Source organism: Mus caroli, unplaced genomic scaffold (genome assembly GCF_978045245.1).
Source record: "Mus caroli unplaced genomic scaffold, Mus_caroli_1 scaffold_16, whole genome shotgun sequence".
Lineage (NCBI taxonomy): Eukaryota > Metazoa > Chordata > Mammalia > Rodentia > Muridae > Mus > Mus caroli.
This window is the reverse complement of record NW_028227271.1, coordinates 44,913,487-44,940,262: the sequence shown is the minus strand read 5'-3', so window position 1 is coordinate 44,940,262 and position 26,776 is coordinate 44,913,487. Positions and strand designations below refer to the sequence as shown.

The 26,776-nt window shown below is 43.3% G+C and overlaps 2 protein-coding genes and 1 pseudogene across 6 annotated transcripts in view; 2 read left to right on the top strand and 1 right to left on the bottom strand.

Moving 5' to 3' along the window:
- The window catches only part of Washc5 (WASH complex subunit 5), a 45,532-nt gene extending 31,800 nt beyond the window's left edge, over nucleotides 1-13,732 (bottom strand). Inside the window, exons 1-8 of one of the 3 annotated variants that reach the window (XM_085831647.1) lie at nucleotides 13,592-13,732; nucleotides 11,262-11,359; nucleotides 9,904-10,209; nucleotides 9,133-9,278; nucleotides 8,357-8,441; nucleotides 7,385-7,485; nucleotides 3,325-3,517; nucleotides 271-423 (exon numbers count right to left, since the gene is read on the bottom strand). In XM_085831647.1, the coding sequence (XP_085687773.1) occupies nucleotides 271-423; nucleotides 3,325-3,517; nucleotides 7,385-7,485; nucleotides 8,357-8,441; nucleotides 9,133-9,278; nucleotides 9,904-10,089 (864 nt within the window). In that variant the 5' untranslated portion in view covers nucleotides 10,090-10,209; nucleotides 11,262-11,359; nucleotides 13,592-13,732. Of the gene's footprint in view, nucleotides 1-270; nucleotides 424-3,324; nucleotides 3,518-7,384; nucleotides 7,486-8,356; nucleotides 8,442-9,132; nucleotides 9,279-9,903; nucleotides 10,210-10,731; nucleotides 10,752-11,261; nucleotides 11,360-13,591 lie in introns of those variants that run through there. The other 2 variants (XM_021182760.3, XM_085831648.1) reach the window with 2 other exon arrangements.
- On the top strand, nucleotides 4,307-5,065 carry LOC147000773 (peptidyl-prolyl cis-trans isomerase A pseudogene; annotated as a pseudogene).
- Nucleotides 13,733-13,777: 45 nt separating the features above from the next.
- The window catches only part of Nsmce2 (NSE2 SUMO ligase component of SMC5/6 complex), a 223,548-nt gene continuing 210,549 nt past the window's right edge, over nucleotides 13,778-26,776 (top strand). For all 3 annotated transcript variants that reach the window (XM_021182762.2, XM_029469824.2, XM_029469825.2), the window contains exons 1-2: nucleotides 13,778-13,909; nucleotides 18,943-19,113. In XM_021182762.2, coding sequence (XP_021038421.1) covers nucleotides 18,957-19,113 — 157 coding nt within the window. In that variant the 5' untranslated portion in view covers nucleotides 13,778-13,909; nucleotides 18,943-18,956. The remainder of the gene's footprint in view (nucleotides 13,910-18,942; nucleotides 19,114-26,776) is intronic.

Sequence of the window (26,776 nt, the reverse complement as noted above, 5' to 3'; positions counted from 1 at the left end):
AAGAAGGGTTCTGTTTATTTCTGTTTAAAAATCTTTTAATTAAAATTTTTTTCACATGATATACTTTGTGTTTTTCTCTTCCCCAATCCTCCCAGATGCTCCGCATCTGTGTACTGATCCGATCTGGCCTTACAGTCACATATTGCAGAGAACGCACCTGAGCTCTTGGCCCCTGCCTCTGCGTCCTAAGCTTGGGCTCCAGTTCTGTCTAACACACTTGACCCCGGAGGTTAGTTACACGGCGCATTTACAGCAGGAGAGGATACTTGCCCAGTTATCTGGAAAGTACTTATCCACGATCTCTCTCATTTTTGCTTGGTGCGTGTGAAGAATGGAAGGTTCAAAATAGAGAATCACGTAGAGCATGGCGGCTTGATTGGCCAGGGCAGTGCTGCGGTGCTCCGGCAGCGGGTAGGCAGAGACCTGCAAGGCAACATCAGTCCTAACATTCGTCGGAAGCCAAGAGCCAGCTTCTCAAGTCTCATCGGCTTTTGGGGTCATGACCTCCGGGAGCAACTGTGAACTCTATTCTTTCCTCTTATCTTAAACCCCACAGCATTCTCTCCCTTTCCTGTCCTGACTTCACTGAAATTCTGTGATTTTCTTAAAAACAGGAGAAGGTCTCGACCCTGCACTGGCTCCTTGAACCAGTTCTGTCTTTCCCATCACATAAGGATGATCTCTTAGAACTGATGGACCTCAGCTAAACGAAGTTACCATTTTATCACTTTCTGCTGCTCAGCAAGTCACTGAAGTTCCTCCACCATCCCATGGAGTTTCTTTTTAACCCAGCTCAACATTTGCTTCTAGAACTCCCACTTAAACTCACGCAGGATGGAACACTCGCCTGTGATCTCTCTCTCTCTCTCTCTCCCACTTAAACTCATGCAGGATGGAACACTCGCCTGTGATCTCTCTCTCTCTCTCTCTCTCTCTCTTTTTTTTAAATTTGTTTATTTATTTTGAGTACACTGTAGCTGTCTTTATGCATACCAAAAGAGGGCATCAGGTCACAGATGGTTGTGAGCCACCATGTGGTTCCTGGGAACTGAACTCAGTACCACTGGAAGGGCAGTCAATGCTCTTAACTTCTGAGCCATCTCTCCAGCCCCTTGCCTGTGATTTTTAATACCATCCTGTTCTCACCCTTTGCTGCTATCTTTTCCATGTCTGTGTTTCCAGGGCTACTACATCCTTATGCACTGGGTAAGACTTTTGGGCTAAATAGCATCCAAGGGCAGGGAGGGGAGAAACTATCAGAAGGACAGATGCAGCAAAGCCACATGGACCTTGCAGGCAAGGCTGTGGCATGGCAGTGTGTGGGGAGCTGAGGAAGCCCCAAGCAAATGTATCCTGTGGAGACAGACACAGCCAAGTCAAGGGCCCAACGCCTCAGACCCACAGAAATGGCAGGCGAGGCTGTGAAGGATGGCAAAGCCTTCCTCTGGTCAGGGTGTGCAGGTTAGGAACGTGTGCAAAACCTAGCAACCACAGCCTTTTCCTAGAAAAATCAACCTGCGATTGCTCACCTACAGAGACCTCGTATGCAGACTATCTAACCAGTGGTTCTCAGCCTTCCTAATGCTACAACCCCACGACAGTTCCTTAGGTTGTGCTGGATTCCCAACCATAACACTGTTTTTATTGCTACTCCAGAACTGCAATTTTGCTTCTGTTATGAATCACAATGTAAATATCTGTGCTTTCTTTTGTTATTAGGCATCTGCTAAGAAGGGTCATTCAACCCCAAAGGAGTTTGTGACCCCCGCAAAAGGAGTACAACCCCTCCTCCTGTTCTCTACACAAAATGTTGAGGTTCTGAGCTGTTGTGTAGTGTGGGTGTGGCTCCATCAGACTGTGCACAGATCATCCCACCCCAGATTTTCTGAACATGTCTGTGTACCCCATTTCTTTCCCCAGATGTGTGCATCCAAATCTTTTCTCCTCAAATTTTCTTAGCTGGATGAGGCTGTCCCCTGTTCAAATTTTGAAGAAATTATTTTTCAGGCCCTTTTCCAAATACCAAGAACCAGGGATGGGTGAGGAGAAGTACGGGACAGAGTGGGTGACACACAGAACCAACAGCTGAACCCTGTTAACAAAGGTGGGGGGTTGGGGTGGAGAAGGAGAAACAGTAACACAGCACCTTAAGAAATGGTTTGTGGACTGAGTAGGAAGGAGAAGGGTGGGATGAGGGATGGTGAGAAAACAGCCTGGACCCTGATTTCATGAACATCCAAATTCAAATGGTGGTTCTGCTGTTAAGAGTGTGACATAGAAAGGACTGCTGAAGGTGTCCAAGTCTTAGCTTCCTCCACAGCAACATGGAGAGAATGATGGCCACTCTGCAGGACTGTCATGTGCAACAGAGAAGGTGATATGCAAACAAACCTCCTGTGAGGCTGACTTAGACTGAATCCTCAGCAAGTGGCAACAAGTATTATTAAGTCCTTATGTCTGCACATAGTGTCTGATTTTCAATGTTTTAAGAAAAAAAACCTAAGAATCAAATAGTCTTATTTATACTTAATATAATTGTACAAAAAGGGGATTGGTCACTAAAGAGCTGTCCCAGGGCAGATTTGTTCTATGACAATGACATCCTACCTTATAGTAATATAGATATATATATGAAATCATATCCCCCCATCTCTGCCCCCAGAATGAAGTCAAATGGTAAGTCCTTTCGGTACAGGAGCAAGAGTTTCACAACCTGTGAGAAGCCACAGTACAGAAATGTGATTTGGGCTATTCTAAGCAATGTCTACACTGGTGAGGAACGTGAGTTAATTTTAAGATGCTGCAGGGTCTTTCCAGCTGCCAGTGGTCTAGCCTGGCCTTCTGCTGCACTCTGTCATCAGCTGTCATCCTGGTACCACGGTACCACGGCTGCATGCCCCACTGGCTTCCCCAAGCTAATGTGCAGGTTCTTGTACATCACTCATCCGGTGGGTGTCTCCTTCCTAAGCTACAAGTCCACCCTAGGTGCGGGTACGGAAAGAGCCTACCTTGCTTGGTGATGAATCCCCAGCATCTAGCCCGTAAGTGACCATCCCAGGCGCATTCTCAGTAACTGTTTCTTGAACAGATGACTTGAAAGAACGAATCTTCTTTCCAACTGCTCACATCCTAGCTCCTCTCTGAAACCTCTGATTCTCCCACACTTAATAGTTCCTTTCCTTGACCCTGTAGCTCTATTCAAAAGCTTTTAAAAAATAGTTTCAACATGCTGTCTGACTCACTGGAAGGAAGAAAAAAGAAAAGGAGTAACTAAGGAAAAAGGTAAATTCCTTCTTTTAAGTTATGAAGGCCTCTGATTCCTACCTGGTTGTAAATGTCATCAGACCTCAGGCGTCCGATGACCATGCTGATGAACGTCTCGTTGATAGGCACTCTCTGGAAATAGCTCTCAGGATAGTTGGGTGGTCTTTTGGCTCCCGGCTGGCTGGAATATCCTGTGCTTCGTAGCAGCTTACAGATATCATCCATGTTTGAGTCAGCAGAGGACCGAGCAGCACTGAGTCAAGTTCACAAGGGAAGACATAAGATGGAAGAAAGCACACATTAGAAACCCCTAAGCCTAAGAGGGAGGGACTCCATGCAGAAACCAAAATGGGTCCATCCAAGCTGACAGTCAAGGGATGCATTTGAAGCTTTGTTCTCTGTAAGGTTTACAAGCCACTTTCCAAGTCCTTGGAGCTGTACTTGTCTCATCATATTTTCCAAATATAAAAGCAAGAAATACAGTGTTTGGAATACACTACAGAAGACCACAGCAGGGTTTGAGTTTGTGCCTCAAGAGTGATGGATAACAATAATTAAGAGTAAAGTTATCTTATATAAATAAGATAAATGACACCACTGCATACACTAGCAAGCGTTTGCTGAAAGGACCCTGATATAGCTGTCTCTTGTGAGACTAGGCCGGGGCCTAGCAAACACAGAAGTGGATGCTCACAGTCAGCTAGTGGATGGATCACAGGGCCCCCAATGGAGGAACTAGAGAAAGTAACCAAGGAGCTAAAGAGATCTGCAACCCTGTAGGTGCAACAACATTATGAACTAACCAGTACCCCAGAGCTCTTGACTCTAGACTCTAGCTGCATATGTATCAAAAGATGGCCTAGTCGGCCATCACTGGAAAGAGAGGCCCATTGGACACGCAAACTTTATATGCAGGGGAATGCCAGGGCCAAAAAGTGGGAATGGGTGGGTAGGGGTGTGGGGGGGAGGGTATGGGGGACTTTTGGGATAGCATTGGAAATGTAATTGAGGAAAATACGTAATAAAAAAATATTAAGGCTTTGCAGACGCCACTGTCGCTTTTCGCCGCTTCCTGCAGCCATGGTCAACCCCACCGTGTTCTTCGACATCACGGCCGATGACGAGCCCTTGGGCCGCGTCTCCTTCGAGCTGTTTGCAGACAAAGTTCCAAAGACAGCAGAAAACTTTCGAGCTCTGAGCACTGGAGAGAAAGGATTTGGCTATAAGGGTTCCTCCTTTCACAGAATTATTCCAGGATTCATGTGCCAGGGTGGTGACTTTACACGCCATAATGGCACTGGCGGCAGGTCCATCTACGGGGAGAAGTTTGAGGATGAGAACTTCATCCTGAAGCATACAGGTCCTGGCATCTTGTCCATGGCAAATGCTGGACCAAACACAAACGGTTCCCAGTTTTTTATCTGCACTGCCAAGACTGAATAGCTGGAAGGCAAGCATGTGGTCTTTGGGAAGGTGAAAGAAGGCATGAACATTGTGGAAGCCATGGAGCGTTTTGGGTCCAGGAATGGCAAGACCAGCAAGAAGATCACCATTTCCGACTGTGGACAACTCTAATTTCTTTTGACTTGCGGGCGTTTTACCCATCAAACCATTCCTTCTGTAGCTCAGGAGAGCGTCCCTACCCCATCTGCTCGCAATGTCCTGTAATCTCTGCTCTCACTGATGTTCTTTGGGTTCCATATTTTCCTCATTCCCCTTCAAGTCTAGCTGGATTGCAAAGTTAAGTTTATGATTATGAATAAAAACTAAATAACTGTCAAAAAAATATTAAAAAAAAAAAGATAAATGAAGATGATAGAAAGCCCACATCTGTTCTAGGTAGGCCTTAATTCCAAATGATTTCAGGTTTAGGTCTAACTGCCAAGTAAGTTATGTAGAGTACATGTGTAAATGTGTATGCACATGCATATGTGTATAGATTGTGTGTGTGTTTGTGTATACCTGGATGTCTTGAGACAGGGTCTCACTATGTAGCCCAGAATAGCCTCAAACACTAGCAATCCTCATTCCTCTGCCTCTCAAGTGTTGGGATCACAGGTGTGCATCAGCACACTCAAGGTTAGTTATTTTTAGAGTTTCTTGGATTTTAGAATTATGGATAAAGAATATGAAACTCAGCCAATATTTTACAAATTAAAAATCATAATAATGTGGCTTTTCACTCTGTAAGCTGCAGAGATCTAGAAAAACTCTCTAGCACATCTATAATCTTATCCCTGATATCAGGATCTCCTTCACCACTACTGAGTTGCAAGGGTTTCTCACTTACAATGGAGCTCACATCCCAGGGTAGCTATTCCCCCAGGGACAAAGCTAAGGTCCATGAGCAAATGCTTTTCCTTTCTTCATCCTCACATTACTTAGTGTTTGCTTCAAAGTGTTCTAAGTGAAAGTGTTAGAGGGCACTTTCAAGACCACACAATTTCACCTTCACACTTGATCTTCTCCAAAAGGCCCAGAGGTGACTCATGTTACTTCTCAAACATGGATGCAGGACAGTGAATTGTCAAATGGACATGAGTGAGTGAATGATCTGCAGTAGTGGACAATCCCTTCAGAAGTAATAAAGTGGAAATGGCCAGATGAGCAGCTTGAGAGGATTTGCAGAGGAGGCAGAGCGCTAGCAGGTGGTACAGACAGTGTAATACACTCAGAAAGTCCCTCTGTCTCACTGGCCACTCCTGAGAATTCTACTCATCAGACATTCATCCTAATTTATTTTTATTTTTTATTTTTTGTTTTTCCAGACAGGGTTTCTCTGTATAGCCCTGGCTGTCCTGGAACTCGCTTGGTAGACCAGGTTGGCCTTGAAATCAGAAATCTGCCTGCCTCTGCCTCCCAAGTGCTAGGATTAAAGGCGTGCGCCACTACGCCTGGCTCATCCTAATTTATAAATGCCCCTTGTTTATTGACCATTCCTTCCTTCCCTGAGATGGTTTCTGACATTTAATTTGTATTCAGGGTTGTTTATTTCCCTTGTATATATACTTTGCACTTAACACCACTTGGGTTGTTTTTTAAGACTTAACTGCACTATTTGTGTGTGTGTGTGTGTATATCTCCCCACATGTGTGCAGGTGCTTGTAGAGGTCAAAAGAGGGTACTGGATTACTGGATCCTCTGGAGCCAGAATGATATGTGGCTGTGAGCTGCCTGATGTGGGCGCTGGGAAGTGAACTTGGGTCTTCTAGAAGATTGCAAACACTCTTTAATTGTTGCTAAGCCACTTCTCCAGCCCCATGTATCTATTTTTTGGACACATTTCTTCAAAAGACTGAAAGGTTGTATGGGGTGCTAAATTAAAAAGCTGACAAGGTGGCTCTGTGTGACTCTACTTCCTGCAGTCACACAGCTCTGTCTGCATAGACTCACGTAACATAAGACCTGGGATGCTATTTCTGAGTCTATGCATTTCTAGGGGGGAAAATGCACTTTATTTGATTTTTTTTTTTTTTTTTTGGTTTTTTTTTTTTTTTGAGACAAGGTTTCCCTGTATAGTCCTGGCTGTCCTAGAACTCACTCTGTAGACCAGGCTGGCCTCGAACTCAGAAATCCGCCTGCCTCTGCCTCCCAAGTGCTGGGATTAAAGGCGTGCGCCACCACCGCCCAGCGAAAATGCACTTTAAACCTAATCCAGAATGACAGCTCTCAGCCATCCACATCAGGATGACAACAGAAAACTCCTTCATTTTTTCACATGTGCCAAGGGGTCTTGTTTGAAAACTAAAAGGAAAACTTCCAAAGCAAAAGGACATTTGTTAAGGACTTCAAAATTCCTTTATCTATCTTCAGCTTAAAGCATTCAGGAGTTCAGACTCCTGCCTTCCATGGTAACTGCATCTCCATCATGGCCACGACTGTCTTTCCATTGCTAAGTCTTAGATACAGCACTTCACATGGTGTATATAGTTTTCATGGAAAGTAATCTGCTAATTAGAACACATAAACAGGTAACAGCTACATTCTTTCAGGTGTTCAGGAGATGTGTGTACTTAGCATCCTTCACCACAGGCCACCACTCTCAACACTACCAGAGCACACAATGCACTTCATCCATAACAGCGTGGGGGGATGGGGGTGCAGGCTAGCCTGGGAATACCTGTATCGATAGTAAGAAACCAGCATTCTCTCTCTGACTTCTCCTTCAATCTTCTGGTCGATGACAAGCAGCATAACTCCGTATAAGTACAGGGCTTCACACTATGAAGAAAAAGGACAAAGGCCGAGCTCACAAGACTACCGGTCTGCAAGGAGTGACATTCACAGTGGTACAAATGACCACTCTGGCCACATTCCTCCTGAAAGCTGTATTTAGATTATGTGTTTCAGCAGAGCTCTTAATGACTGTGCAGACCGGGCTTTAAAAATTAACTCAAAATAAAATGTAATTCGTGTGATTCTTTTGCTAGAGATCCCAGAATGGAATCTCAATTCCATGTGTAAGTATAACCCTGAAGTACACTCCCTAGCTCTACCTCCAAAGCGCTGGGACTACAGATAAGGCCGCCACACTGGCTCTAACAGACATTTCCTAAATGGTCACCAGTTCAATGTCTCAAATGCAAAAAAACAGATAGACACATAGGAAGATCATAACTTAACATGACCCTTTCTTTCATTAGTAAATTCATTTAGTACTCACACATTCTAAGCTCAGAAGATAATTATCAGGCTATTTTCTTTTAGCAATGGTATTCTGTATATGTTGATTCTGATTATCATCATCATCATCACAAGGTCTCTTTATTATTTAGCTCTGGCAGTCCTGAAACTTGTTATGTAGATCAGGCTGGCCTCAAACTCACAGAGATCCACTTGCCTCTTTCTCCCATGTGCTGGGATTAAAGTCAAGTGCCACCACACCCAGTCATTTCATCAATATTTTTTTTTTTTTCTGAGACAGGGTTACTCTGTGTAGCCATGGCTGTCCTGGAACTCACTCTGTAGACCAGGCTGACCTCGAATTCAGAAATCCCCCTGCCTCTGCCTCCCAAGTGCTGAGATTAAAGGCGTGAGCCACCACTACCTGGCTCCTATTTCTGAATAGGTACTTTATAGTCATGGTACTTACTAGAAGTTGTTTTCCATCTTCACTGAGAAGCACAGTTTCTAAGGTTTGCTGAATATAAACTCCTTCATTGAGATCATCGAGGTATCTAGAAGTGAAATGCCAAGTATCACTGTAACAGGATTCAACATCTTTGAGGGAGGAAAGGTTTTCTGAAAAGAAGGCAGGCCAGCAGGCATTCTGGCTTCAGTTTCTCTGGTCCTTGCTGTGCTTATGAACTGCAGTGTCTTATGTGCTGGAGTTCATGGTGATTTGGGGCCACAGTTTCACACTTATGGTTGGTCCAAATCAAAGGAATATTCCCTCCTCTTGAATTACAAAACAGAGGTGCTCAAAAGCGATGGCACAGGAACATGAAATAGTGGCTAAAGCTCAATGAATTGGTAAACCCTGAACAGATGTACCATGAGCAGGCCGGGCCTGGTGGAACTTGTCCTCCCGCTTACTACAGAGGCAGAGGCAGGGGAACTGTAAATTCCACACTAGTCTGTGCAACACAGTGAAAGCCTATCTTAAAATAACAAAACAAAAATATTGGTTTATGAATTAACTTCACATCTGAAGTGTTAGGACAGGATCACAAACTGAAGGGCTGAAGGCTGCATGACAGAGTCAAGGAAGTTTACTCTGGCCTGTCACAGGAATGGGAGATTATAAAGAAGCTATAGCTATGCACAGCATGGGTGAGGTAACTCCAGAACTGAGAAAGGCAGACATGTTCTACTGGGTCCTGTCCCTGCCATTCTACCAGAATAAGCGATTACAAAATTTATCCATACCTGTTTAAGTCTACAATGTATTTATGCACACTTTGAAAGGCTAAATAAAATCTGGTCACGATTTCTATGTTGTTTTCCCGAAATTCTTCATCTAAATCCTGCAGCTCAGGCTTGGCTTCCAGTTTGCTTTCCCAGAACTCTGGACCCTGAGAAGGAAAGCACACTTGTGTTAAGGTCAGTAATGGTGGATCCTCTGAAAACACGTCCAGGATCTTAAAACTGTGCTCTATGGGTCTTTTTGGTTTTTGGTTTTTTGAGACAGAATTTCTCTGTGTAGCCCTGACTGTCCTGGAACTCACTTTGTAGACCAGGCTGGCCTCCAACCCAGAAATCCGCCTGCCTCTGCCTTCCAAGTGCTGGGATTAAAGGCATGCACCACCACCGCCCAGCATGCTCTATGGTTCTTAAACATCAAAATTAAGGCAGAACACCAAACAGTAAGGTGGTAATGGAAGCCTACAATCAAAATCCCTCTGGGTGAATCGAACCCAAGATGAGCACACTTTTAACTGCGCTTCAAGGTAAAAGGCACTGAAGTATAGGCTGCTTTCTTTAATTGGTTTATACTCCAGTAGGACTTACTACACAGTACCTTTCCTTCTCTTTATTTTCAAGTTAGTACCTGATGTTAACTTTGGTTGAAAAGCTGTCTTTTTAATGCTCTGTAATTATTGGGCCACTTCAAGCTTCATGGCTCCCAGAGAAAAGCTGCTTTTGTAAAAAGGTTGGGAATACCAAGGCCATGAAATACCAAGGTCACAGGGAAAGCACCTTAAAGTAGCTGAAGTCAAAGATGATGTCTCCATATCTCTGCTGGTCAGCCCGGTCTTTCAGCAGGAACACAGCAGGAATGAACTCAGAGAGCCGCAGCACCTCGGCAATGATGGCGTTGCCACAGGAGACAATCCTCAGGATGGCCTGGCCACAGAGATTATTCTCGGCCAGGAAGTCCAACATGGTGAGAGTGACTGGCTAGTCCACACCTGAAGGGTGGGAATGACTGACTTCAGAGCAGGGGTTGGTGGATCATGACATGAAGCCAGATCTGTAGGACAAATGGCTGCTCCATTAAAGAACCTATATGAAAAAAAAGAGAAGTTAGCAATTTTTAAAACAATGTGTGTATGTTCTTTTGAAATAGATGGGCTGGAGCTATGGCTTCACAGTGCTTGCTGTTCTTGTAGAGTTTCTAGCATCTACAAAAGTCACACCTGTACTCCAGCTCCAGGGGATACAATGCCCTCCTCTGGCTCCCATGCGTACTGCCCACCCACCACTGTAACATGCATATATATATACACATATATACGTATATGTATGTATATATGTGTATATATATATGCATACACATATGTATAAACAAGCAATAAAATATAATTTTAGACACTAGTTTCTGTACTCTTGTGGAGATGTTTTATCAGTACTAAACCAAATTGTTCTAAAAACACATAACTCATCATGTAAGCACCCAGAGGCAAGCAAAATCAAGTCCTCATTTCTCTTTTATTCCAGTACACTAGGGATGACACACTACTGCAACTGTGCTTGACAGGTCACTCTTCCCAAAAGTTCTTGAAGGCCAAGGATCCATCTTCTTACCCAACCACTCTGTTCCGAGCACCTCTTTGCAATGATGGCAGTGAAAATTTTTTAAAAAACGTACTTATTCAAACATTTTATGTATGTAAGTGCACTGTCTTCATGCACATGGGAAGAAGGAATCAGATTCCACTACAGATGGTACCATGTGGTTGCTGGGAATTGAACTCAAGATTTTTTGTAGAGCATTCTAGTACTTTTATCCACTGAGCCATCATCTCTCCAGTCCTGGCGGTGAAGATATTTAAGCACCTGCCTTCCAGTGCAGTGGTTCACAAGTGCAGTGGCTCACAAGGCTGGTGGTGTAACACAATCACTGAGAATCTTAGCGTTTCTGCAATGTAGGGTTGATGCAGCCTTGAGCATCGTTTTTTATAAGAAATCCCCAAGATAATTTTGATGTGAAGCCAGAAACATTAGAGAGCGGAGGCTGATTAGCTGCCTTAGTTAGGGTTTCTATTTCTGTGAAGAGACACCACGACCATAGCAACTTTGATAAAGGAAAACATTTAATTGGAGCTGCCTTACACCTTAGAGGTTCAGTCCATTATCATGGTGAGAAGCATGGCAGCATGCAGGCAGACACGGTGCTGCAGAGACGAGGTATCTGCGAGTTCTACATCTGGATCTGCAGGCAGCAGGAAGAGACAGCTTGAGCTTCTGAAACATCAAAGTCTGCCTCCAGTGACATACTTCCTCCAACAAGGCCACACCTGCTAATAATGCCACCCTCTACATGCCCATGGGGGACATTTTTATTCAAACTACCATACTGGTCTTAAGGAAATCTGCAGTAAATATATAGGTGGTGTACTGGCTAGTTGTGTCAACTTGACACAGCTGGAGTTATCACAGAGAAAGGAGCTTCAGTTGAGGAAATGCCTCCATGAGATCCAACTGTAAGGCATTTTCTCAATTAGTGATCAAGGGGGAAAGGCCCCTTGTGGGTGGGACCATCTCTGGGCTGGTAGTCTTGGGTTCTATAAGAGAGCAGACTGAGCAAGCCAGGGGAGGCAAGCCAGTAAGGAACATCCCTCCGTGGCCTCTGCATCAGCTCCTGCTTCCTGACCTGCTTGAGTTCCAGCCCTGACTTCCTTGGTGATGAACAGCAGTATGGAAGTGTAAGCCGAATAAACCCTTTCCTCCCCAACTTGCTTCTTGGTCATGATGTTTGTGCAGGAATAGAAACCCCGACTAAGACAGGAGGTAAATGGTGTTAATCTGCACGGAAAGTGAGTCAGTATGAAGACTATAAGAAGTGATCTCTGCCCCTATGAGCAGCCTGCAGTATGCTGGGCAGGAAGACCCAGAGAGAAGAATCATAAAAGATGGGAGTGCTAGAGAGTGCGGTCAGGATAAACAGGGGACAGCCATTTGCTAGAGAGGCTGGGCCTTTAACTGACTACTGCTGGGTCAGTGTTCAGATTGTACTGGGTGATATTTCATAGGTCCAAGTTCTAGGAAGCCAGAGTTTGAGAAAGTCACCATGAAGCTATGTATATATATATATATATGTATATATATATATATATATATATATATATATATATATGTGTGTGTGTGTGTGTGTGTGTGTGTGTGTGTGTAAAAGACACTTTAGAATATAACAGTTAAAACCTTTTCTAGGACAAATAATTTGGAAGTCAGATTTGAAACGAGAAGGTGGACAGGAGGATTGAGTTCAGAAATGTTCAAAGGATCTTGAAAGTAGATGAAGAAAGCAACAGCCTAACCAAACGATGGGCAAGGAAACGGGGCGAGTCACAAACTGTACCCACTTAGCTACATCGTCATCCATCGCCTTCTAGGAAGCCAGCTTCGTTTTCAGCATCAGGAGTGCTCACATTTGTACGTCCCTTTGTGTTGCTATCAACAGTTAGGGAGATGATGAATAAAATAGAAAACTGAAGGTATTTGATACTTCTGGGGTTTCTGAGTGATGAACCTTATTAAAGTTTTGTCAATGACCACAGAACCACACCAGGATAACCAGGAGGAGTCCCAGTGAGGATCCAACACTGATGGTGTCACAGAGGCCAGAGACCTTGAACCAGACCAATGACTCACTGCGATGAACATTTGCAAGTGAAAATGTGTGGAGAGAGGGATATACTGTGAGACACACTACAGCTTCCACAATGAGATGTTTCTCTATGCTGTGTGTGTGTTTTGGAGGAGGGGCTGTAAGAGCAAAAGGTGAGAGGATGAGGAGATAAGTGGGACTGGGATGCATGATGTGAAATTCACAAATAATAAAACGTTTTGAAAAACGACAACCTCTACTTTCACATTAGCCTTCTAACACTTGACTCAGCTGATAAATAATTTAATAGTGTGGCCTTAGCTGCAGGCCAAGCACTGTTTTGGGATCTGAAGATACAGTAGTGAAGAACCCTGAGCTCCAGTTATCATGATGTCTATACACTACTGAGAGCAGGAGACATAAGTTAGCCAACACAAGGACTAAGGCACCATGTCTCAGGTGAAGGGGACCAGGGTTTAGAGGAACGACTTGCACAAACTCACAGTGAGCGACAGGACTTTTATTCACCCCCCTTTCGCCCCCCCTCACTCCAGTGACTACTTGATTTTCTGGAGAGTAAGTGCAAGATCAGCCACATTAGCAAGGCACCGCTCCGCGAAACTTTCAAGCTCAGCTATGGGCCAAATAGCTGAGCATCACCCCAAAGGCTTCAAAGAAGCATGCAAGAGCGATTTCCATGAAGGCGTAGGTGAACATCAGGCGTGCAACCCCAACCCTGCAAGCCCTAGGTTTTCCCGTTGGCTCCGGGGACAGTACCGGACGTGGCCCACGGGGGAAGGAATGGACCTCGAACCCGCAGGCTCGCCTCCGACTCACCTGTCAGCCGTCCGACGCTGGCCGCGTGGAATGGGGGCCCCGGTCCCCCTCTCCCACCCTAGGGATCCCCCTAGAGTCCCGGGCCGCAGAGCGTCAACTGCCGGGACCCGGGTTTCTCTCCTGGCGTCCCTAGCCCGTCACGTGACCGAGGGGCGGTGGCCCGGGCCCGGGCATCATGTGATCGCTCGCGGGCGCCAAGTGATGACGCAGAGCGCGCGCGGGTCGTTTCAGCCACAGAAGAAGTGGGCTGAGGAAAGGAGTCGGGGTCTGGGCGTGCGACGTTCGGCTAGATATCACCGAGCTAGGTGGGACAGCCAGGTGAGATCCAGGAGGAACCGTGATAGGGGTCTAGCGGGCGTTGTCGTCTCTCTGTGCTCTGGGGACCTAGGCCTGGGCCTCTTCACCCGCAGCAACTAGACGGAGGCAGGTTATGCTCACATATGATCCCAGGTTAGGTGATCAAAACAAAACAAAACGAACTGTTTAGAACTGACTTTTGAAACTGAGGCATGAACAGGTAGCTCAGTTGGACTCAAGGCCACAGGTGCCATTTCACTTCTGCAGGTGAAGGGAAGTGGTAGCCTCCGTGTGAAAGAAGAGGGGGGAAGCGGGGCGGGGGGCAACCTTCTTGGGCACGGGCATGTTGGTGGTGACCCGGAAATGGTAGTCGTTTTTATTATTACTTCGGTAACTTAACGAATTTAGTCCTGCTCATTTCATTTTCGTGAGGCGACGTTTTATATCTCCTAATGCATGTTCCAGTTTAAGGAGGTCCCAGCATGAAGGGATGGCAGAAGTCGGCAATTAGCCGTGTTAAGTTATATAGTAGAGATGTGTGTTAGGAACCGAGAAGGCGTGTGGAAGAGGAGGAGCCGTGGGCGAGGGAAGGTTTCAGAGAGAAGGGTGTATGCATGCTGGCGTGCTGAAAACGGAGACACTTCAACTCTTGTTGAAGTTGTATGAGACCACCTTGGATTTAAAGGCGGTCGAACTTTTGGTTTGTTTGCTCTGTGCCTACTGTAATGCTGTGCAGAAACGTGTGAAGCAGTGTTTTCCTATTTACATTAAAACTGGCTTAACTTGACAGCAACTCTTTCACGAATATAAGGGAAGCAAAATAGTGTGCTGAGCCCAATAACTTGGTGAGGCTTCAGGAAGTGCATAACTTTGTTGTAGATTGTCTTGGAGGCTATAGGTACTGGTAACAAAAAGATCGGTGTTATTGGAAAAAGGATCCAAGAAGGGGTTGGTTTAAATCAGTGTTTCTTAATTAATGTCATGATTACACTTTATCTTCAAACGATTCTTTGTGGTGAGATACTGTACTGTACTTGCTAGAATTCTATCAATTCCATAGGTGCTTGTCTGTGTCACCCCCCCCACCCCTCTCCAGTGCCACAGTCAAAAATGCCCCCACATCAGACAAAGTTTGGAGCTGTGAGGAAAGGATGGACCATCTAGAGACTGCCATATCCAGGGATCCACCCCATAATCAGCTTCCAAACGCTGACACCATTGCATACACTAGCAAGAATTTGCTGAAAGGACCCAGATATAGCTGTCTCTTGTGAGACTAGGCCGGGGCCTAGCAAACACAGAAGTGGATGCTCACAGTCAGCTAGTGGATGGATCACAGGGCTCCCAATGGAGGAGCTAGAGAAAGTACCCAAGGAGCTAAAGGGATCTGCAACCCTATAGGTGGAACAACATTATGAACTAACCAGTACCCCGGAGCTCTTGACTCTAGCTGCATATGTATCAAAAGATGGCCTAGTCGGCCATCACTGGAAAGAGAGGCCCATTGGACACGCAAACTTTATATGCCCCAGTACAGGGGAACGCCAGGGCCAAAAAAAAAAAAAAAAAAAAAAAAAAAAGGAATGGGTGGGTAGGGAAGTTGGGGGGGGAGGGTATGGGAGACTTTTGGGATAGCATTGGAAATGTAATTGAGGAAAATATGTAATAAAAAAAATGCCCCCACATGATGTTAGAAGTTCCCTGGGGGAGGTGTTAAACCTCCAAACCCTAGGTTAAACCAAGCTCCAAGGAATAGTTTTAGAATGTTCAGATGTCCATAAACGAAATACTATATCTATGTAGTTTCAAAAGCATCAGAAACTGATGTCTTTCCGTCGTAGAGGCTGAGAATTCCGGAGGCCAACTTACCATCAGATTCAGTGTCTGGTGAAGACATGCTTTCTGGCTTGTAAATAGCATACACTTGCTGTTTTCTTGGGTGGTAGAAAGGCAAGAGAGCCCTTGGAGCACCCGTTATAAGGGACTAATGTTCTGGAGGGTGTAGCTACTCACCTCGACAAAGGCCTTATCTTCTAAAACCACCAGTTTGGACATTAGGATTTCAGTATGTAAAGTGGGGATGGGGACCCAAAATTTAGACCTTAGCAGACAGATGAGACTGGAGGAGGCGGGGAAGTGAAGAGTATGTATTGGGGAAGGTATGGGGAGGACTAGCAGCTGTGGATTGGGGCTCTAGACAGCTCTTGAAAGAGATGGAAAGAGCTAAGAGCCCAAAGGAGTGCAAATGGAAATGTTGTTCCCTCATGTCTTAGTCAGGGTTTCTATTCCTGCACAAATATCATGACCAAGAAGCAAGTTGGGGAGGAAAGGGTTTATTCGGCTTACACTTCCATACTGCTGTTCATCACCAAGGAAGTCAGGGCTGGAACTCAAACAGGTCAGGAAGCAGGAGCTGATGCAGAGGCCACGGAGGGATGTTCCTTACTGGCTTGTTTCCCCTGGCTTGCTCAGCCTGCTCTCTTATAGAACCAAGACTACCAGCCCAGAGATGGTCCCACCCACAAGGGGCCTTTCCCCCTTGATCACTAATTGAGAAAATGCCTTACAGTTGGATCTCATGGAGGCATTTCCTCAACTGAAGCTCCTTTCTCTGTGATAACTCCAGCTGTGTCAAGTTGACAAAAAAACCTAGTCAGGACACCTGAGGAAGGCATACAGATTGCAATAGTGGCCTTGAGAGCAGGTCCCGTGAAGTGGGAGAGGTGGGAGCCTGGCAGACTCCCAGGCCAGGACTGGAGGACAGGACTTTGAAACAAACGGAGGCACTCCTATGGGAGAGTTTTGCTGCCAGGATGAAAGCAGAAGCATGGGAAGTCATCAAAGAGGAAGGTGGGGGGATGCTTTTCTTTAAGATTAGAGAAAGATGTCCTTGGTTTGCTATGGAGAGTGGTGTGGTGTGGTGTGGGTGAGGAGAAAGCTGCTGATTGAGGAGAGCAGGAGAGCAGGGAGGAATACAGAGAGAAGGAAAGGAGATCTGATGTGGGATGGAGGTGGTCTCAGTGGACATGGTTAGTTCATTCAACCTGAAAAGAAAGGAGAACATAGGAACCAAGGCTGCTGGGTGGGGAGGGATGCCCTTCCATGGTGGTTTATGTTTCCTCAGTGAAATAGCAATCAAGGTCTTTTTTCGAGACAGGATTTCTCTGTGTATCATGGAACTCAGTCTGTAGACCAGGCTGGCCTCGAACTCAGAAATCTGCCTGCCTCTGCCTCCCGAGTGCTGGGATTAAAGGCGTGCGCCACCACGCCTGGCCTCAATCAAGGTCTTTAGCTCTGGTCTTTAGTGCAAATGGATGAGGAGATGTCAGGCGTCTGTAGTATCAGAGTATTTCTATGTTAGGTCTGGAGGGTGGGTCATGCCTGTAGTCTCAGCATTTGAGTGGCAAGTGGGTTGCCATGAGTTCGAGGCTTGTGTGGACTACCTAGTGAGATCCTGTCAGAACAGCAAAGGCAGAAAAGGGTCCATTATCTGTAAGCAGGAAGTAGGTCCTGGAGAGTTGTATGCTCTTTCGAACTGTTGTTGCTATGTATTTTTATACGTCTTTTCCTCTTTATGAGGGCTAAGTTGGACATCTCATCTGTCCCTTCATTTTACAAGTAATCTCTGTTGTTTCAATAATATATTTGTGCGTCTGGACCCTACCAACTGCTGAGCTCCTGGGAAGAAGAGGCTGAGTATGTCTGGTGCTTAGAATACTGCCTGGCATATGGGAGTTTCTCATTGAATTAGAATAAACCAAGTAGCATTTGAAAACAAAAGTCTTGGGTTATTTACCATGAAAGCCACTCTGCTCAGAGAAGTTGCCTGGTATTTAAGAAGATACTAAATGTTTGTTACCCAAGCTATTTGAGTCAGAAGTTAATGATATTTTGAATATTTATGTTAAACTGATGACCTCAGAGATAAAAGACCTTAGCCCTTTCCTATCCTATATTTTTTCATGAGCCTAAGAATTTACTTGGTAAGACATTCAATACCTATCTGTGGGAAAAAATGAACATCTCTAACTGAAAGCAATACTAGAGAAACAGCAGTAGCAGCCCAGGTGTCAAATAAAGCTAGTGTTATGGGAGGAGGAGGTGCTGGAGATGCCACATGACTCCCTGCGCTTGAAGGAAGAGGGTGAGTCGGATGCAGACCATGGACCAGAAGCTGAACCACCGAGCATATGGCTCCTTTTTTCCCGAAGAGGTTCTGAAGGACTTGCCAATCAGCTTGTGGGTCTCACGAGCCTAGGCTCACGTGATATCTCTCTGATTTCAAAAGACCGTTCTCCTTTACGGTGCCGCACAGCGTTATTAACAGCCTGCTTGACGCTGTACAACCATTTCGAACTTTGCACTTTTCTAGTTGCTCTCCATGGCTTGAATTTCAGGAATTTCCTTACTTAAATATGTCTAGAGACGCAAGGGGTACAAAACTTAAAGAGTTGTTGTTTAAAAGTGTAAACAAAGGAGTGTTTAACATGAGAGTAATAGCTTCAGCTATAATATATAAGCCACCATAAGAAGAGAGGTCTGCATAGAAATTCTGCTTTTACTGAACCTGGGAGAACTACAGGTATAAATCTATTAGAACTCAGGAAGGCTACCAGAAACAGGTTTTTTTTCTTTTAAGACTTCAAAATGCATATATATATATATATATATATATATATATATATATATATATCTGTATAACACTAAAAACTATAGGTTTTTAATCTTATCTTATTAAACTTAATTTTTTTCTTTTTTTCCCTCTTTTTCTATCCTCTGTATGTGTTAAGCTTCTAAGAACTGGGTTTTGGAGAGTTGAAGCATCAGGAAAAAGGGTATTCTCTTTAAAAAATGAAGATAGTCACCTTCCCTATGTTACACTGAGTGTGTGTTTTTGATGTCCAGATGATGGCACAGTGCTTGGGTGTCCTCTGGGTATTGCATGCAGGAACAGTGTAGCACTGGATATTGAATATAGTCATTATTGATTGCTATGCTCTTTCCCTGTACAGTAATTATTCTGACTGAGAACTCTGTTGTGTTTGAAATTTTAGGTAACAATTTCAAGATGCCAGGACGGTCCAGTACAAGTTCAGGTTCTACCCGTTACATATCCTTCAGTGGCGTAGAGTCAGCTCTTTCCTCCTTAAAAAACTTCCAATCCTGTATCAGCTCTGGAATGGACACAGTTTCTAGTGTTGCCTTGGACCTTGTGGAGACTCAAAGTAAGTCATACTTACATTTTTGTGTGTGTGCGACTGTCCACTTTGAGGTAGCAGTGTGGCTGCATTACTCTGAGGATGCCCTTTGAGCATTCTTGGGATAAGTGTTTAAATACACTGGACACATTTTCTCATCTTATTCTGTAACATCTCAGAGCCATGTAGCACAGTGTGAACCGGAAGGTCTGTAAGTGTGCTGGGACAACTCTTTTCCATTAGGTTAACTGTATGTTGTTCATGCTTGACTACTCTGCACGTAGACTTGACAGATGCCAGGGATACCAGCAGGGAAAACCTCAGCCAAAATAAGGATTCAGCTTTGGTGAATTCTCACTTTTCAAGCAGAAGATTGAGAACAATGGTCTTTGCTTTTTTTGAGTTAGAGGTATTATTACTTTCTGACATATTCAGAGCCAGGGAAGTGGCATAATCTCCCCCCCCCTTTTTAAAAAATGGTACTGTTTTTGAACAATTTGTGATGTGCATTTTTTCCTTTACTTATCCTGACTGAGTTTTAAGGCTCTAAAATCGTAATGTTTATGTCAAGTTGGAAGAATTTCTGTACTGTTTCTTCCCATAGTTCCCTGTCTCCAGGCTCCTTTCCTTTTAGGATTTCAGCTACAGTTGTGAGAGCTGTATGTGTTCTACTGCCCAAAGCAGCTTTCTGTCTCCCCTCTGCAGTCTTTAAAAAAAAAAAAAACATCAAAAAGAGTGTGTGTGTGTGACAGTGAGAGAGAGAGAGAGAGAGAGAGAGAGAGGAGAGAGAGAGAGAGAGAGAGATAGTGTGTGTGAGAGAAAGAAAGAGACAGAGACAGAGAGAATGTGTGTGTATGTTAGAGAGAGAGTGTGTGTGTGAGAGAGAATGTATGTTAGAGAGAGAGTGTGTGAGAAAGAGAGAGAAACAGAGAGAGACAGAATGTGTGTATGTGTGTGTATGTTAGAGTGTGTGTGTGTGTGTGAGAGAGAGAGAGAGAGACAGAATGTGTGTATATGTGTGTATGTTAGAGAGAGTGTGTGTGTGTATGAGAGAGAGAGAGAATGTGTGTATGGTAGAGAGAGTGTGTGTGTGTGTGTGTGTGAGAGAGAGAGAGAGAGACACAGAGAGAATGTGTGTATGTGTGTGTATGTTAGAGAGTGTGTGTGTGTGTGTGTGTATGAGAGAGAGAGAGAGAGAATGTGTGTATGTTAGAGAGAGTGTGTGTGTGTGTGTGTGTGTGTGTGTGAGAGAGTGAGCGATGGACATGTGTGCACATGCCTTGCAGCACTGTGTAGTTCAAACAACACTTCTGTGGAGTCAGCTCTTTCCTTTCCCCTTTGTGTGGATTCTAGGGTGTCAGACTCAGGTCATTAGACCTGCATCTTAGTCTGAGGCATGTTTCTGGCCCCGTCTTCATTCTCAACTCTATGAGGCATGTTTCTAGTAGCTTTTTAAAGTCGTTGTCTGTCATTACTGCCCCTTTTCTCAGTGTCATTCTAGTTTAATTTCCTTGTGGATACGATGTTGCCAGTTTAAGTTTTGTTGCCTTCTGTCATAGATGGCTTCCTTTAGCTGTCAACTTGAAACAAACTTGGTATCACCTTGGAAGACATAGCCTCAACTAAAGTATTGTTCAGATGAGATTTGCCTGTGGCCGTGTCTGTGAGGCATTTTCTTACTTGCTGATTGATGCAGAAGGGCCCAGCCCATTGTGGGTGGTGCCATCTCTAGGCAGGTAGTCCTGGCTGTATTAACAAAGTGATGGAGCCTGCCAGGAAGCAGTGTTCCTTGCCTGGTTGGTGCTTCAAGCGTCTGCTTTGGCTTCCTTGGCAGATGGACTATGATCTGTAAGGTGAAATAAACCCTCTCCCTCCCGAGGTGGCTTTGGGTTGTGATGTTTATCACAGCAACAGAAAACAAAGAAATAGCTGTTAAAGAGAGTGGAAATTTGTTTTGGTGGAAAGCCAAAAGTTTATGGATCAGTTGGCTCTATTCCAGTATTGATAATCTTTGTTAAGGGTGGACATAAGGTAGCTATTCTTGGTTGTCAACTTGACTACATCTGGAATTAGCTAAAAGTGAAGTGGCTGGGGGCTGGAGAGATGGCTCAGAGGTCAAGAGCACTGACTGCTCTTTCAGAGGTCCTGAGTTCAAATCCCAGCAACCACATGGTGACTCACAACCATCAGTAATGAGATCTGATGCCCTCTTTTGGGGTGTCTGAAGACAGCTACAGTGTACTTACATAAAAAACAAACAAACAAACAAAAAAAAACAACAAAACGAAGTAGCTGGATACGCACATATGAGGAATTTTTTTCTTAAGTCATTTCAAGTGGGAAGACCCACTTTTATTCTGGATCTTCTGAGGTGAGAAGATCCACCGATTATCTGCCGGCAGCCTGTATGAAGGACATGGAAGAAGGAAGCTTATACTCTTTGCCTATTGCCTCTCACTTCCACTGACAAATCTATACCCTCCCTGGCTTTACAGCCTACTTTGGGGTTCCAGAGTATAGTGGAGATCAGCTGAGATATCTAGCCTCGTGTACTGACTGCTTTTTGGACCTTCTGTTGGTAGACAGCTATTGTTAGACTAGCTGGACCACAGCTTATAACTTATTTCTCTTTCTTTCTCTATAGAGCTTCACTCTATAAATTCTGTTTCTCTACAGAACTTTGACTAATACAGTGAGCTTTAGTAAGGTTAACATCATGTAACAAAGTAAGGCCATTGGAGCCTTGATTGCTTTGAGGATTCAGCATCTTAGCTTGACTCTGGGTGGATGAAATTCAGGTGTCTCCCAGTATTCTCTGGACTTGGGTATTGTTTGCTTCATAGTTCCTCAGTGTCTTAGGATTCAGTATCGGACTCAAGGGAATCCCTGTGCTGATTCCTAGGTCACTCCCAGCATTCTGTCTTGCAAGCTCCTGCTGCTGCAAGCCTCCAGATTCTTCTCATTCTTTTAGGCTGCTGTGTTCCATGTGGACCCTTCCTCTCTAGTGCTTGCAGGAAGGGAGGGACTGAAGGACTAGTCTCCAGCCAGATGTTTCCCTATCTGTACTTATTATCATTCTGGTCTGGCTATTCTAGCATAGTCTGAAAGTAGTCATAGCATATATTTTTATCCAGCTCTTGTAATTATTCTGGACAAGATGACCATCTCAATCCCAGTTATTCATTAATGACTAAGCAACAGAAGTCACCTGTTATCTTTGGTCACCTGTGATCTCTTAAGTGTCTTAACCCTGCCTCATCTGATTTAGAACCTGTTCTTGGTGATGATGGATATTTGGCTTTTTGTTGAAATCATAATAGAACCTTAAACCAAAAGAGAAGAGCGAGAATACAATCCTGGAGAGTATCAGATCAAAAGTTTCTAGATTTAAATTAAAAGTTTAAAAATACACGGTGTGGTGGCACACGCCTTTAATCCCAGCACTCAGGAGGCAGAGGCAGGCGGATTTCTGAGTTCAAGGCCAGCCTGGTCTACAAAGTGAGTTGCAGGACAGCCAGGGCTATACAGAGAAACCCTGTCTCGAAAAACCAAAAAAAAAAAAAAAAAAAAGTTTAAATATTTTGGCTTCATCCATCCACCCATCCATCCACCTATGTGGTTTTTTAAGACATGATTTCTCTGTGTAGCCCTGGTTGTCCTGGACTTCAGTTTATAGTCAAGCTGGCCTGGCACTTACAGAGCTCCTCCTGCCTCTGCTCCCAAGTGCTGGGATTAAAGGTGTGTACTACCACCCAGCCAGAATTCTTTATTTTTGCCTTAAGTGAGAAGTATAGTGTTGGTATAAAAATGCAGTTACTGCAGTTTTCTTTTATTTGAGAAAGAGTTTCATTGTTGCCAAGTCTGTCTTGAAACTCCCTATGTGGAGGAGGCTGGCCATGAAATCTTCCCTTGTCTTCCTACCCCTCCTTCCACAGGGAGGCTTACAAGTTTTCATCACTATACCCAGCTACTTCCTTATCATTTGAAAAGAAATGCTAACAACTTTTTCAAAAAAAGGTTCATAATCTAATTTGGGGTTGGTAAATTTTTATCTATGATGGGCCAGATTGCAAATATTTTGAAATATTTCTGAGCCATGAGGTCTCATAAACTCTGGTAAGTGTGCTATTGTAAAGACCACCCTAGACAATGCATAATGGTGTGGTAGACTGAATGAGAGTGGCCTTCATAGACTCATATGTTTGAATACTTGGTCTCACTTGGTAGAATTGTTTGGGACGCTAAGAGGTGTGGCCTTGTTGGAGGAAGTGTGTCACAGTGAGTGGGCTTTGAAGTTTCATAAGTCTTGTGCTTTCCGGGTATGCTTTTTGTTTGTGGTTCAAGGTGTGCTCTCAGCTGCTGCTTTAGCCCCCTGCCGCCTTCCTTCTGCCATCATGGACTGTTATTCCTCTAGAAGAATCCACCCTCAATACATTTTTGCCAACAAGTTGCCTTGGTCTTGGTGTTTTGTCACAATAGAAAAGAAACAAATATAAATGGGAATGGTGTATTCTAAAAAAACTTTATTTATAAAAACAGGAAGTGGACCAGTTTGGGTTATAGCTTGCCAACCCTTCCTTTAGAGCCACAGTTTATCAAATAGTCATTAAAATTTATTTTGGGGCTAGAGAAATGGCTTAGTGTATAAGAACATTTGTTCTTGTATAGGACGCAGATTTGATTCTCAGCACCCACGTGGTAACTCAAAAGCCACCAGAACTCCAGTTTCAGATCTGACCCTGTCTTCTAACCTTCATGGGCACCAGCCATACATCTGGTGCACATACATGAATGTAGATAAAACGTTCATGCATGCAAATAAATCTATTTTTATTTGGATTAATTTTGCAGCAAATACTTGTTTTCTTAATTAAAAAAATCAAACTTAAGATAAATTTTGACTAAGTTGTATGGAAAAGAAACACATGAGCTGAAGAGTCTCGGTAGATGCAGATGCAGAGTAAAGAGTAGCCTGGAGGACCAAATTTGAAGTATCTATACACTGAAGCACACTTGATACTTTAGTTAATACCAAGGTGGTTGATACACAATTACAAAGTAACTATTCTGTCTCGAAGTCGGTGCTGTGATTTAAAAAGGATACAGAGGATTATCAAGTGGTTCTTCCCTTCACAGGATTTACAGTCTCAATTTGAAAACAGACATGGATTAAAATTCCAAAAGAGATACAGGTGATTTGCTATCACTAGTGAGCTCTCAATAAGGGTGCCCATAGATTATTCAAGATTGGAATTTTTGTTTAAAATAATCATTATTAGCAACAAAAGCTGATAGGTGTTGCCTTTTCAATTCAGACTCATATTCTCCATTTTCAGTAGATGGTTATAACTCAGTGAGCCTAGTTAGCCTACTATAGCTATTCTTTGCAATTAAAGGAACCGTGGAAACACAGCTATATTAGCCTGTAGCACACCCAAAGCACGTTCCTATTCAGCCATCAGGGTAGAGGTGTTTCATACACACTTACTACCTGATTGCAAAGTATGAATGAATATATATATATATGTGTGTGTGTGTGTGTGTATGTACTATATCTTGACTGATTTTATATGTGTGTGTGTATATATATATCAGTCAAGATATAGTAGATATAGTAAGCTGTGCTAGTTGACCACAGGCATTCTTAAGTGAAAGGGACATTTGCTACACTGTCAGTTCGTGAGGGAGAGTGGTACACTGACTTTCATATTAGTGACCTTAGGTGCCATGGCTGAGTTTTATGCTAAGGCATGGCCAGTATTTTCCTATAAGGCTTTTGTGTAACCAAAAGCAATTTTGTATGAATTCTCCACATGATTAGAACACATATACACACATCCTCCAATTACTATGAGCATGGTTTTGACCTGTGGACCTGTGGTTTCTGAGCCATAGTCTGTCAGCCTCTGCCTTCTGAAACTGAGTTTGAATGTTAATGAGCAAGAGGCAGATGGCATGCGAAAGTGTTTTCGGACACAAAACCTTAGGGCAACTGTTCCCCACAAGAGTTGGTTAGGAGAGATTTTTTTTTTCAATTAACATTTTGGCTTAATATAATTAAATATAAAGCATATGTTGTCTATTAAAATGTTACCTAAAATTCAAGAAAATTTTGGTATATTTCCAAATTGTTAGTGTAGCTTTCCATTTTCACAGGCATTTTCCAGAATATAGAATAGCCTCAAAGGAAAATCATAGTCTGTTGTATGTTAACTCAGTTCCTCATGGCCCAAATTATATAAAAATAGAATTACAAGCCCTCTCAGAATTTTTATAGAAAAATGTAGGTTTTAATTTGAGATATTTTTTTCTCAGTACCTTTTAAAAATTGGCAAATACGAGTGCATATTTTTGGGGTATCGTATGGTTCACTACAGACCTATACTGTACAATATTCAAACCGTTTTATGCATATCTTAGACATTATGATCGTTACTTATAACTTGTCAGGTTGATACAACATAATATCATCTGATGTTTATTGGATTATGCATACTATATGTATAATGAATACACACACACATATATATATATATATATATCCAGTCAGACATTAGAAAGGATAGAATTGTGTTAACTATGAGAACATGGGTGGGTCTGGAATGCATAGTATTTGAATGAAATAAGCAGATTGATAGATACTTTGGTTGATTTATTTGTATTTGTATTTGTACGTTTTGTCTGTTTCCCTAGGATTCTGAAGCTCTGAGGCAGAAAGATCATCGTTACTCAAGTCAGACAGTATGGTTTTTGATCTGTGTCCAAGTATAGTAGTATTAATGGTAGTGGCCATAATCATAAAGTCAGTATGCGATTTGTTTTAGACTTTGAGTGTGCTGGGTAGAGTATGTTTTTTCTTGGATTCTCACTTGATCCCATCAGCAGTCTCATGGCGTAGAAATAAAGCTACCATAACTTTCTGAATGAGAGAGGTCTGGCTTAGAAAAGTTAATTACTGTTTCTAAAGCCACAGAATTAGAAATTAATATGGTTCAGATTTAGGCATAGAAAAATGAACCTTTATGCTTTGTCATAAATGCTTTGTGGTTGCACACACCTTTAGTCCCAACACTGAGGAGATAGTTCGGCAAATGTCTGTGAATTTGAGGCCAGACTATTCTATAGAGAGTCTAGAACATCCAGGGCTATATAGTAGGACCCTGTCTAAAATAAAAAATAAAAATAGAAAAAACATGATAAAAACACACTGTATGAAATTCTCCTAGGGGTGAAAATGTAAGTCCAGGTTGGCCTTCCAGGCATCCTCACACAGTGTATGGAATGATTCGTGTCAGTCCTAAGAGGAAGTTTACTATAAATTTTTTTCCTAGTTATCTAACTCCTTCATTATATTTATATCTATGTCAATGGAGCACAAATGCCATTTTCATGTACTTTATTTATACACATACACACACACACACACACACACACAATGAGAGAATGAGAGAAAATAAGAATGAGAGCAAGCAGTGGGCCATTTTGTCCTCTAGGAGTTGCCATAGGCGCTTAAAAAATTGGGTGTTATAATTTGCATTCTGTGTGATACTGCCCTCTGCTGGCTTTTAGTTGTCATTTCCAACAAAGGGAGCCAATAGGAAAATACATTACATACATCTTAACATTCTAAAATTTCTCCAAGTGCAGCTGCCTAGTATAAGAACAAAATTATTTCTGAAGTGATTATAAA